A 14,344-nucleotide genomic window follows, 5' to 3' on the forward strand; every position below is an offset into this window, starting at 1 on the left:
GATCTTATGGTCACAATTCATCAGCACATAGATATGTTGATTACTTTAGTTGTTAGTGACGGCACTGTTTTAAAGGAGTTAACAACAAACTGACCATCACTTCAGTGTGAAATATGGCCCATGGGCTCTATGTTCATTGAGGAAGCTTAGCATGTTCTTTTTAGCATTCCTGTCTGTTTTCTGATACATAATCACATTAAAATGGAAGGGCTATCAATGTTCTGGGCAAAATTCACAATTGACATTTATGCTATGCCATATAGTTTCCTGCAGCAATGGCATAATGAAAATCATGTCCTTTTAATTCACTGAAGATACTATTATGCTTAGCGATCTATGACAGTAGTGCATTCAGTATTTGTCTCATTTCTTTGGGGCTTCTACTGATCTTTTGGCAAAATTACAGATCATTGTTGAGATCAGGAGAACCACTTCAAAAATTGCAATTGCAGATGTAATCCTCTGATATTAGTGGAATCCATATTTATGTTATTTATAATGTGGCTTAGAAAGAATTTGAAATTAAATGTCAGAACTGTTCCTTGCGTGGCCATAAAAATGTTCACTTCTAATGACAACATGAATGGAAGGAATAGCAATCCCCCAGTCTGATTCAACAAAGTCATAACTGGCAAAGACATAGGTCTATACAAATAGAAGAGCAGACATTCAAGTGGATATTTCTGTATATCTAGACTTTTATTTATTCCAACAGAATAAAAAACATCAATGGGAGGACTCATCATCTGTAGTTAATGGAAAAAAAGCATATACTTATTAACGATGAATGACCAATAAAAAGTTTTGACAAAATGTAGCACACTAGAAAATGACTAAAACTTAAAAAGGAAGGGAAACTTAACATCTGAGAGAAAGTTACCTAAAAATATAGTGAAAAATCTTATAGTGGTCTGAACACCATGGACTATAGTGAGAAATGTTACAGAATTTCTGGTGAAGCCCATCTTGACATTGGCAACAATTTGTTCCATCTTTAACTAAGTTCCAGGCATGAAATTGATTCTTGCTAGCAGTAAGTGACCTATTAAGGGGGATTATTACTTGTTATTGACTTTAATAAATGCACACGTCACCTCTTTAATATGCAATTGTCTATCTTACGACCCTCCGTGAGCAAATTTGATGGCAAGAATTCTCGGCATAGAAGTCAGAGCAGGTACCTGACGACTTCTGTTACTCAGGATACAATCCACGGGCACCAGACGCATGCACTCCTTGTCCATGGACATTGGCGTCCTCTCAGGATCTTTATGGCATTTCTGTGATTTACTTGCAGGACACTTAGGAGATGCAGACCTGCATTGCAGAGTGCACAAGCAACTAGCTTTGAAAAGTTGCTGGAGGGACACTTTCTGTACAGGAACAGGCACCTACCTCACAGATTGACCAGTCTGCATCTCAAGGATGCAAACTTGCTTATTTCGCACTCATACAATTGGAGCCTGTTTCCTCACAGCATCTATACCTCCTTGCCTTGCCACACCATAACACACCTGTGAACACATTTTTGCTTTGGTCAATCGGCCAAACTCTAAAGGTTATGAGTACTGCCGTATTGACATGCTTTCTTCAACAGACACATTATCTGTCCGGAGGTGTGGGGTACACGTTGCTATATAGCACACTGAGATATCAACAGTCTTCCATCGAGTTTAGGGGGGCCACTGTCAATCAGAGGATCCCCGTATGTTAAGTCATAGGCACAATCTGCACATGGTCGCGGGGCTTACACAGGCAAATACATGATACATATGTTTGCAAACTGCAGCCATGTTTAATTTGCAATCATTTCATCGTCTATTTGCAATGCATGCAGAATTATTGCTTGTCAAAAGCAATTTACACCATGCCACTGATCCTTGAAAATTGAACATTGACTCGATGGTGCAGATGTTAGCAGCAATGACTAAAAATGCAGTGAATGCTGGCTAAAGGCCAACCATAAATTGTGAAATTTCTAAGGGTGCTGTGAGAGATGGAGGTGATCACTTCATCACCTGTCATGTAACTATGACAACAGACTCTATTGAATTTAGTGATCCTTCATGGTTGACGTGGATCTGGTATCTGAAGGGGATGTAATGTTTTGAATACTGAGCCAGTGCATGACTGAAATTGACTGAATGGTGGAAACATGACCCTCATTATTAGGATGCAGCATGTCTCAAAGTGTGAAGGAGTGTGTTCAACCCTCATCTGCAAGGTGTGCAACCACTGATTGTTCTAAGCATGCTTTATTGTGCTTTATTTTCACAAAATATGTCTTTGCCAGACGCTCCGCTGCTGGTGGAATGTTGGTCCCTTGTGGCTGAGTTCCTGAGAAAGTGAAAGAGAATGCAGGAGGACCAGAGTTTTTCAAACCCTGACTTAATTTGATGGGGATGAGTAAGGTGACATGTTAACACATTCTCTGTATGTCCTGGGACACTGTGACAGAACTGTGGGTAGAGCAGAACCTGGATGCTGTAGGAATGAGAGGCCAACCTCTTCCAGTGTCCGTGAAGGTGACATCAGCTTTAAACTTCTATGTGACTGGTCCTGCCTGGGAGTGACAAATGACCTGTGTAGGATCTCTGAGTTGTGCATCCACAATGCGTCAGGACAGTAACTGATACCATCTGTTTCCAAGATCACACCAGTTCATTTCATTCCTGATGAGTATAATGTGAGCAGAAATAAAATTCTCCACTATTATCTGAATGGTGGCAGATTACAAAGCTCTGAGATGAGGGGGATCTGGGTGTCAGCAGGTTGTACAACGATTGCCATGGTTGCAGTGGGTATTTGTTGTCACAGGATTTGGGAAAATAGCTGCTTCCCCCAGGTACAGGCTGTCATGAACTGTACACACATCTGGTGCTTAGAGGGTCCGATCATAACACTACAGAATACATCAACAGGAAAGGGCTCCATTCTGTTAATGTTCAGGCAAACGGTGATTGCTTAACCAGAACCTTGAGATGTGTGTCCCACTACTCTGATAGTTGGCACGGCCACTATGTTTTGGAACCTGGCGTGTTTGAGGGTCCAGTTTGGCCTATAAGGCGAGTTACTCAGGGACAACAAATACCCACTGCAACCATGGCAATCGTTGTACAACCTGCTGACACCCAGATCCCCCTCATCTCAGAGCTTTGTAATCTGCCACCATTCAGATAATAGTGGAGAATTTTATTTCTGCTCACATTATACTCATTTATCAGGTCGTTATTCATTCCCTTAACCTAATCCTTCTTATGTTCTCTTCACAACATACTTTCCTAATAATCATTGTATTTAACAGCTGATTCTTCAGTCTCTTCATCTAAGTTATTTATATAAATTGGAAAAATTTGAAGTACTAGCATTGATCCTGGTAACATGTCACTCATTACATCTTACAAACCAGAAAATACCTACTCTCTTGTTTTCTGTTAGCTAGCCAAACTTCCAACTGTGTCAGTTTCTAACATCTTTCACTATTATCTTCAATTTTCTGCAATTACCTTTGACATGGTGCATTATCAAATTTGTTCCTGAAATCCAAGTAAAGTATATCCACCAGTTCCCCTTTAACCACAGCACATTACTTCCTCAACAAACTCTAACAGTTTGGCTAAACATAATTTTCTTTCACAAAACCATGTTGGCTTTGGCTGGTCACTTTGAACTTTCCTAAGTGCCCTGCGATAACATCTTTAATTATAGCATCAAACACTTCCACTATGATATATGTTAATCTAACTGGCATGTTCTTTCCTGATTTCTGTCTAACTTGCTCTTTGAATTAAGGTATGCTTTTAAAATATAATAAAATCTTCCCTGAATCTGAGAAAAGTTTTGTTAAATTAAAGCCAATGCATCAATTATCTCACTAGTCACTTCTCTTAAGACCTGAGAAAAAAGTCCATCAAGACTGGGAGACTTGTCAGCCCTCTCAGTGTCACTTCTCTAGTGCAATGCAGTTTCTATTTTGAGTTCCTCCCTCTTTTTAATTTGCTGAGTTACAGTTTTTTTGGGATGTTACTTGTGGGATGAATAGAAAATATTTATCAATTTGCTGTCTCCTTAGTTTTAATAACTAAATCCCCAGACTCACTTTCTTTAGGACCGATATCACTCTGTTACTTATAAAACTTTAAAAAATAATCAATAAAAACTTTTACTATTTGTTCTTATGAGCTAAATCTTAAGTTATTTTGTTGAGTTTGTTTGAAGCTTCTTGCCTGATTAACTATCTATGCAGCTCTTATAGCATCCCTCTTACCTGATTTTAGCTCCATGTTACCACTCACCATTCCTGGAATAATTCACAACTCAGCAGATATCAGTTAAAAGGCTGGCATCCCTGGCACACATGCCATCTTGGAATGGTGTCTATGCTCGTACATGTGTCTTGCCCATCGAGAATTGCCCCTCACCATCAACGTAATGATAGGAGCTGTAAAACCATGCTCCTCATGGCTGACACTCTCTTGCACTTACAGCCCCTTTCTGTCACCCCAGTCGCTGTTTAACCAACCAGCCATACAGTTTATCTGTTTTTTGATAATCCGGTTTAAACACCATCTGGAAATCACCACTACACTATTCCCAAAGCCCACTGTGGACCCACATCTGGTCATTGTCCAGGAAGTGAACATCACATACAGGCAAACAATTGGACAATTCAAAACATGATCTTCTAAATAAAGTGTCAGTAAAAGTGAACATAACAAAATAAACAGAGGCTAATGTTTGCCTCTGTAATGTAAACTAAATGCTGGCATCGTGACCAATAACTATTTTGCATTCTGTGATGGTCGGCGGCACATAACTCTCATCTGCTGGAACTGGGTGTCAATTAGGTCTTGTCTGAGCTTCCTCTTCCTTACAGTCCTCATCCTCCTTGGACTCTAGAATACAGCAGGCCAGAATGGTGAGGCATGCTTTATCTGGACTACACTGCAGCACCCCCACTACACCAATCCAAGCAGTGGAACCTTATGTTCAGAAGCTCGATCATCTGCTTCATCATGGCCTTGGTCAAAGAATGGGCAACATTGTATCCTCACTCTGCAGGTTGACTTATGAGGAAAGATTGAACAGGCTAGGCTTGGAGTTTAGAAAAGTAAGCAATGATTGGATTTAAATTTTTGATATCCTGAGGGGTTTTGACAGGGTGAATTTGGAAAAGATGTTTTCTATTGTGGGAGAATCCAAAACAAGGGAATGGTTTAAAATTAAAGATTTAAGATGGATATGAGAATGTTTTTCTCACAATGGTACATGAGTCTTTGGAACACAGTTCCACAAATAGGCAGTGCCAGCAAAGTCCCTGAGTTTTTTTTTGAGGAAGAGTTAAATAGATTCTTGTTCAGCAAGGGGTGAAAGTTTATCGAGGTAGGTTCCTTCCAGATGCCAATTCTAATCTGAAATAAAATTGGCAAGTGCTAGAGAAACTTAGGTTTGACGACATCTAGTAGCTAGTATCTGACAGAGTATCTGATATGACTCCTTCAGAACAGTTCTGAATTTACTGTTTTGGAGATTAAACATTAATATATTATAAAATCATTATTATTCATAGAGCCCATGTAAAGGGTCAAACCCAGCTGGAGCTTTCAGTCGAATTTTCCGAAATGGCAAACACCCTGCTTTGAGAATGGAAGGTTGTAAAATCAGTCATAACGTTCTAATCTCGTACTGGCTTATTTAAACAGGCGGTTTTAAATAACATGTAATTACATTTTTCTCATGCTGTTGACATTACCTTTTAAATCTTTGAAGATAGAAGTTTTAAATGCCTTAACACTTTTTACAGTTGCTTTTGACAGTTACTTTTTAATCTGTCACAGTTGCTTTTGACAGGGTTGTCATTTCCAATGGTATTTCCAATGAACTTGAAAGTTGATCAGTTAGTGTATCTTTTTAGCACATTGATATCAACTTTTAAGTATTATTACGGCATCTTGCCTCTCTCATTGGGGTCCTTACCTCTCCTAACGATGTCCAGGGTATATCTTAGTTCTTGAATGGGATATAAAAGTCTAAGCCTAACTTTTTCACCTTTACAATCAATTTCAACTTCAGTAACATGCCAACTTAGAGTTCAGTAACAAATATGCTTCTAATTTTGCTACACATGGCAACAAGAAAAACATTTTTCTCTGCTTTTGCATGTTACCTAAAATTTAGCAGAAGCGTTCACGTGTCACGTGAGACCATGTTCACTGTTCATATCCATATTTTTTTTTAAGCCATGAATTACACATGAAAAATGACATTCGTCGGAATTTACTAGATGATGGTACCTTGATGATTCAGAATGCACAGGAATCTGACCAAGGAACGTATCAGTGCATGGCCAAAAATGAATTGGGAGAGGCCACAACTCAAGGCGTTTTACTTCGATACTTTGGTAGTCCAAGTAAGAATCAACTACTTTAGTGTGTTGTTTGTTTCTTTCCTGTTTTATTTATTCATTTTTTCTTACAGCTGCTTTAACTTGAATTCTAAAAAAGATGTTGAGTAATTTTTTGTTATTTTTCAGGATTTTTTTTCTTTCTTTGTGGAAAAACCATGAGATAAAGATAGCGTTTTTTTAAAAAATAAAGTCATGGTGCACTGCTCTTAAAATAAACCCATAGCACATAGGCATTAAAGACTTGCATTAAAACTAGTTTGCAGAATTTCCCAAATCTCTGCTTACTGTAATTAATATAATATAGGTCACCCACTCGTAGTAAGGCAGAGTGACTATAAGACCTCAAGAAATAGGAACAGGAATAGTCTATTCAGCCCCTCAAGCCTGTTCTGCCATTAAATAAGATCATGGCTAATCTGACATTCCTCACGTCCACATTCCTGCCTTTTCCTTGTAACCCTTGATTCACCAACTGGATCAAGAATGTACATATCTCAGCCTTAAATATACACAAGAACTCTGCTCCCATCTCTTTGTGTGGCAAGGAGTTCCAAAGACCCTCTGAGAGAAGACTTTCTCCTCATCTCAGTCTTAAATTGGTGCCCCTTTATCTAAGTGTATACTTTCTGGTGCTCGACTCTCCCATTAGGGGAAATATTCTCTCAGCATTTACCCTGCCTGTTTAGCCTTTGCTCATAAGACAATCCCTCTATACCAGGGATCATCCAAGTGAATCTTCTCTGAACTGTCTCCAGTGAATGATATCTTTCCTTAAATAAGGAGACTAAAACTGCTGACATGACTCCAGGTGTGATCTCATTAGCACCTTATACAGTTGCAGTAAGTCCCTACTCAGACTCCAGCCCTCTTGAAATAAGGGCCAACATTCCATTAGACTCCTTGTTTACATGCCACACCTGTGTGCGAGGTTTCTGTGTTTCATGCACAACTATGCCCTGAGTCCATTTGTGTTGCAGCTTTCTGCAGTTTTTCTCCATTTAAATAATACTCTGATCTTTTGTTCTCCCTTCCAAAGTGAACAGCTTTGCATATTCCCACACTATACTCCATTTGCCAGTTTTTTGCCCAATTACTTAACCTACCAATACATCTGTGTAAACTGTTTGTATTCCTCTCACAACCTGCCTTTCTACCTGTTTTTGTGTCGTCTGCAAATTTGGCCACAGTTCATTCACTTCCTTCCTCCAAATCATTAATACATAGTGTAAACAGTTATGGTCACAGCACATATCCCTGTGGAATCCCACTGGTCACAGGTCACCAACTGGAAAAAGAACCCCTTATCCTCACTTGTCATTCCCTGTTCAAAGCCAATTCTCAATCTATGCCAAAACACTACCTCAACGCCATGGGATCTTATCGTAAGACCTAACCTTTTGTGAATTATCTCGTCGAATGCGCTCTGGAAGTTGAAATAAAAAAAATCTTCTGGTTCACCTCAATCCACTTTGGTTGAGACATCATCGAAAAACTCCCATAAATCAGTTAGACATGATTTCCCTTTCTTGAAGCCATGCTAACTCAGTTTGATTAGATTATGATTTTCCAAATGTTCTGCAATTACTTCCTAAATAATTGATTCCAATACTTTTCCAACAACAGATGTAAGGCTAATCGGCCTATACTCACCCGCTTTTTGCTTTCCTCCCTTTTTGAATAGGTGTGTCACATTAACAGCTTTTCAATCCTTTCATAATTCTCCAGAATCCAAGGATTTTGGGAAATTATAACCATTTCATCCATTATGTCTGTAGCTATCTCCTTTAGGATCCTAGAATGCAAGCCATCAGGGCCAGGTGACTTATTTGCCTTTAGCGCCATTGGTTTGTCCAGTAATAGTTCTTTAGTAATAGTGATGGTACTTCATAGAATCCCTACAGTGTGGATGCAGGCCATTCAGCCCATCGAGTCCACACCAACCCTCCAAAGAGCATCCCTCCCCCTACCCTATCCCTGTGACCCTGCATTTCCCATGGCTAATCCACCTAGCCTGCCTATCCCTGGGCACTATGGGCAATTTAGCACAGCCAATCCATCTACCCTGCACATCTTTGGGAGGAAACCAGAGCACCCAGAGGAAACACACGCAGACACAGGGAGAATATGCAAACTCCACACAGATGTTTGCCTGAGCCTAGAATCAGACACGGTTCCCTAGCGCTGTGAGGCAGTAATGCTAACAGCTGAGCCACTGTGCCACTGTACTTAATGCCTCCTCTGTATTCTTTAGTATTAATAGAATGTTTGAAGCATCTTGCACTGCGAGGATTGATGCAAAATATGTTTTTAACTCCTCTGCCATTTCCTTGTTCCCCAAAACCATCTCCTTAGATACATTTTCTAAGGGGCCTATGTTCATTTAAAGAAGATCCTATTGTCAGTTTTTGTATTCCTCATTAGTTAGACTTCATAGTTTATTTTCTCTCTCTTTATTATCTTTTTAGTCTGCTTTTGCTGGAGTCTGAATTTATACCAATCTTTGGAGCTATCACTGATTTTGACCTCCTTATATGCTTTTTCTTTCAACTTAATACTCTCTTTAACTTCCTTGGTAAACCATGGTTGGTTTATCCCACTCTTAGAATATTTCCTCCTTACTGGGATGTACTTTTGCTGAGAATCATGAATTACCTCCTTAAATGTCAATCACTGCTTGCTTACCATCATTCCTGCCCAGTTCACTTTAGCTAACTTCATTCTCATTTCATTGCAATTCCCTTCATTTAAGTTAAACACAGTTGCTTCCGACCAAAGTTCCTCACTGTCAAACTGAATATTAAATTCTATCATGTTATGATCGCTACTTCCTAGAGGATCATTTACTTAGAAGTTATTTATTAAATCTACTTCATTACCCATTACCAAATCCAAGATAGCCTGCTGCCTGGTTGGCTCTCTGAAATTACCTGTAATGCTCTTTATGAATTTGGTCTTGTTAGCTTTTCCAATTTGAACATTAAAGCCGCTCATATTAATGCTGTATTCTTTTCTACATGTTATTATGTGTTGATTTATTGCATTTCCCATAGCTGGCTACAGTTTGGGGGGTGCAGGGTGTACTCCTACCGATGTCTTCTTTCTGTTTGTCCTCCACCAAAAATAGACTCTACATCATCTAGGACTAGATCATCCGTCTCAACTATACTCATTTAATTTCTTCTTAACAGTGATATCCCATCACCTTTTCTATCCCTACCGCCTTCTGAGAGATTAAATATCCCTGAATGTTATGTTCCCTGTTTTGATCTTCTTGTATCCATGTTGCTGTAATGGCAATTAGATCGTATTCATTTATCTTGATTTACATTATCAGATCCTTTTATTCATTTTGAGAATACATCAGTTGACTCAAAATGAAGTTTGATTAGATTTGCAATTTAATCGCCAAGTTTACTTCCAGTTAGTAAAAAAAAGTTAGAAATCCTTTTATTCTGCCTTTCAAAACCTGGAGGAACACGTGTGAGGGTTAGATTATAAGACATAGGAGCAGAAATTAGGCCATTTAGCCCATTGGCTTTGCTCCGCCATTCAATCAAGGCTGATAAGTTTCTCAACTCCATTCTCCTGCTTTCTCCCTGTAACCCTTGATCCCCTTGACAATCAAGAACCTATCTATCTCCTTCTTAAATATACTCAATGAACTGGCCTCCACAGCCTTCTGTGGCAGTGAATTCCATCGAGTCACCACTCTCTGGCTGAAGAAGCTTCTCCTTATCTCCGATGTAAAAGGTCTTCCCTTTATTCTAAGGTTGTGCCTTCGAATCCCAGCCTCTCCTACCAATGGAAACATCTTCCCAACGTGCACTTTGTCCAGGCCATTCAGTATTCTGTAAGTTTCAATAGAACCCCCCTCATCCTTCTAAACTCCATTAGACCCAGAGTCCTCAAACGTTCCTCATATGTTAAGCTTTACATTCCTGGGACCATTCTCATGAACATCCTCTGAACCCACTCCAGGGCCAGTACATCTTTCTTGAGATATGGGGCCCAAAACTGCGCACAATACTGCAAATGTGGCCTGACTAAAGCCTTATAGAGCCTTAGAAGTATATCCCTGCTTTTATATTTGAATCCTCTCAAAATAAATGCCAAAGTTGCATTTGCCTTCCTAAATACTGACTCAACCTGCAAGTTTACCTTGAGAGAATCCTGGACTAGAACTCCCAAGTCTCTTTGCACTTCAGACTTCTGAATTTTCTCCCTATTTAGAAAATAGTCCATGCTTCTATTCTTCTTACCAAAGCTCATGACCTGACACTTTCCTACGTTGTACTCCATCTGCCACTTCTTTGCTCACTCTCCCAACCTGTCCAAATCCTTCTGCAGCCTCCCCGCCTCCTCAATACTACCTGTCCCTCTCCCTGTCATTGTATCATCTGCAAACTTAGCCAGAGTGCCCTCAGTTCCTTCATCTAGATCATTAATGTATAAAGTGAAAAGTTGTGGTCCTAACACTGACCCATGCGGAAAATTACTTGTCATCGGCTACCATCCTGAGAAAGACCCTTTTAACACCACTCTCTGCTTTCTGCCAGAGAACCAACCTTCTATCCATGCTAGTACCTTGCCCCTAACACCATGGGTCCTTATCTTACTCAGCAGCCTCTTGTGCGGCACCTTGTTAAAGGCCTTCTTGAAGTCTAGATAGATGACATCCATTGGTTCTCCTTGGTCTAACCTGCTCGTTACTTCCTCAAAGAATTCGAACAGATTTGTCAAGCATGACCTCCTCTTGATGAAGCCATGCTGACTTTGCCCTATTTTACCATGCATTTCCAAGTATTCAGAAATCTCATCCTTCACAATGGAGTCTAAGATCTTACCCAAAACCGAGGTTAGGCAAATTGGCCTGTAATTTTCAGTCTTTTGCCTTACTCCCTTTTTAAACAGGGGTGTCACGTTATTGATTTTCCAGTCCTATGGGACCCTCCCTGACTCTAGCAATTCCTGAAAGATCACCACTAATGTCTCCGCTATCTCTTCAGCTATCTCCTTAAGAACTCTGGGGTCTAGCCCATCTGTTCCTGGATTATTTATCCACCTTCTGGCCATTCAGTTTTTTCTAGCACCTTCTCCTTGGTGATGGCCGTCATATTCAGTGCTGCCCCTGACTCTCTTGAATTTTTGGGATATTACTTGTGTCTTTCTCTGTGAAGACTGACGCAAAGTAATTAGTCAGTTCCTCAACCATTTTCTTGTTCCCCACTATTATCTCTCCAACATCCAGTGGCCCAATGTCTACTTTCGCCTCTCTTTTTCCCATTATGTATCTAAAGAAACTCTTACAGTCCTCCTTTATATTACTGGCTAGCTTACCCTCATCTTTAATCTTCTTCCTTTTTGCTTTTTTTATTGCCCGCTGTTGGTCTTTGTAAGCTTCCCAATCCTCTGGTTTCCCACTGCCCTTTGCCACATCATGTGCTTTCTGTTTTACTTTATGCTATCCCTAGTCAGTCATGGTTGTCACATCCTCTCTGTACCATGCTTCTTTTTCCTAGGGATGAATTTTTGCTGCGTCTCCTGAATTACTCCTAGAAAGTCCTGCTATTGCTGTTCGCTGGCTTTCCTGCTAGGGTCCTCTCCCAGTCAGTTCTGCCCAGCTCCTCCCTAATGCCTCTGTAGTTGCCTTTATTCAGTTGTAATACTAGTACCTCTGATTCTATCTTCTCCCTCTCAAATTGCAGAGTAAATTCAATCATATTATGATCACTGCCTCCTAAGGGTTCCTTCACCTTAGGCTCCCTTATCAAGTCTGCCTCATTGCACAACACTAAGTCCCGTATTGCTTGTTCCCTAGTGGTTGAAAAGGAAAGAGAATGAATTTTAATTGTGGTTCTCTATGTGATCTGACATACGCCAATGCAAGTTTCATGGAAATCTCTGAGAATATAATTAAGGGTGCAATTGTGGTAACTTCCTTAGATGGTAGAGTAAACAAATTTCAACTGCTCCAGAGGTGGGTAATAGCATCTCTGGGTAGGTTGATTCGAAAATATCTTTAATTGATTCAGTCATTTTTCTACGTCAGGGTATTTTCAGGTCAAATTAATGTAATCTGCATAACTGTTGAAAAAGATGGGTCAAATTTGTGAAGTTTGACAGGCAATTCAAAAGTATTCAAATTCAAAACCCTCCAACTCCTTGGATCTTCAATGCGCCTATATTAAAATGAACAATGAATGATAAGTCATTGCTGACTAATCAGATTCTCTGAACCATCACTTGCTTCAATAAATATTCTTGAAACTTTTGTTACTGTTCAGATTTTTAATGGGTTAATCAGTTCTTCATAACCATTTTAACTGTAGTAAAAGAGCACATTATTGTGTTGTCATGTTCCAATGTGACTGACGTTATCTTGTTTTTAAACAAATCTGAGAGAATTAGCAACCATCATTTTATAAAGAACATGTATTTTAAAAGGTTTCTCATTCCTTATTTCGGTGATGATATCTGATGATACTAATCAATATCCCAAAAGCACAGATCTTGCTTCTGATAACATTAACTGACCTTGTGTGATCTAAAAGTAATATACAATGGGGACTCTGAAGAGCTGAATTTTTCTCTGCTGCTCCATCCACAATTGGCAACCTAGAAATGTGGAAGAATTAGACAAAGCGTTTCTATCTGGATCTCGTTTTTGCTCCTCTTCCCCCTCCTAGATAGCCTGTTCCTTTTTGTTCTATGTAAATATAAGTGGCTGTTTTTGGTCCCAGATTTCTGTCCGATTTCACTGTTTATTGCCACTGTCTCCGTAAACCCGAGAACACCCAGAGAAAGTTAGAGATATTCTGAGGTAATAGGGATAAGTTCCCTAATTCAGTTCAAGAGGAGGATTGAATCATGGTCTGTTCCCATTTGACCGTCAGCGTAAATTAGATTATTATATTATTAGATTAGACGATCAGCGTATTTTAGATACTACTCTTGGTTGGAGTCTAAATGAAGTGTTGTGCTTGTGGAGCTCTTCTTGAAGTTCTACTTGACTCTGCATTCATCTGTTCTGATGCTATTTAAAATGCTCCCCTCAATCATTTGCAGAAGTTCCTATTCCAAATAATTCCAGAATAAAAAAAGTTATTCTTTTGTGTGTGTGTGTGTGTGTGTGTGTGTCTACACCAGTAGGGCACAATTGAGAAAGATTAAAATAAACAGCCCTGCTACATTAACCATACATACTGTATATTTAGCCCACTTGCCAGTGAAAGAATATTACTTTTATGTGAAAAAAATGTTTGAAATATTTAAAATTACTACTTTAATGCAGCATAATTCTCTCTGTAGCGAAGCCCAGTTTTGTGATTCAGCCACAGAACACTGAAGTCCTGGTCGGATCAAGTATCACTCTGGAATGCAGTGCAATTGGACATCCCCAACCTCGAATTACATGGACTAAAGGAAATGGAGAACTCCTCCCTGCCCACTCCAGGTACACCACAACACCCTCAGGTGGCCTCTTTATTCGGAATGTTACTCTCCAGGACCATGGCCAGTTCATTTGTCATGCCAGTAATAATCAAGATTCCATCCAATCCTCAGCATCCATCATTGTACAAGGTAAGTGTGACTGTGCTGTTGCTGAATAATGATGCTGGGTTATAAAGGAATGTCAGCACTTGGAAAATGTGTTCTGATTTATTTTTATAATAAACAAATGTGTATTTACTAAGCTTGAGTTTTCCAAAATTGAGCAGTGAAGTGCTGGAAAATCAAGACCTATGATAATTTTCCATTCCCATCTGCTTTTTAATCTGCTGAAATGGTAGGTAAGGCTGCCAAAATCTATTCATCTCCCCGTGTAAATGATTGCAGCGTGTCTGATGACCGATGTTCCTGGCAGTTGTGCCTGGGGCAGGAAAGAAAGAAGCCCACTGGTTCTTCCATAAATTCTGCCAAGAACCCACTCTATCTGAG

General features: G+C 39.6%; 1 protein-coding gene across 1 annotated transcript in view; it reads left to right on the top strand.

Annotated features, from left to right (window-relative positions):
• Positions 1-14,344, top strand: part of LOC109919505 (peroxidasin homolog) — a 509,465-nt gene that overhangs the window by 304,695 nt on the left and 190,426 nt on the right. Inside the window, exons 8-9 of the mRNA XM_048596123.1 lie at positions 6,240-6,409; positions 13,715-13,987. Of these exons, the coding sequence (XP_048452080.1) occupies positions 6,240-6,409; positions 13,715-13,987 (443 nt within the window). The remainder of the gene's footprint in view (positions 1-6,239; positions 6,410-13,714; positions 13,988-14,344) is intronic.

The sequence above is a fragment of the Rhincodon typus genome, chromosome 4 (genome assembly GCF_021869965.1).
Source record: "Rhincodon typus isolate 14 chromosome 4, sRhiTyp1.1, whole genome shotgun sequence".
Classification (NCBI taxonomy): domain Eukaryota; kingdom Metazoa; phylum Chordata; class Chondrichthyes; order Orectolobiformes; family Rhincodontidae; genus Rhincodon; species Rhincodon typus.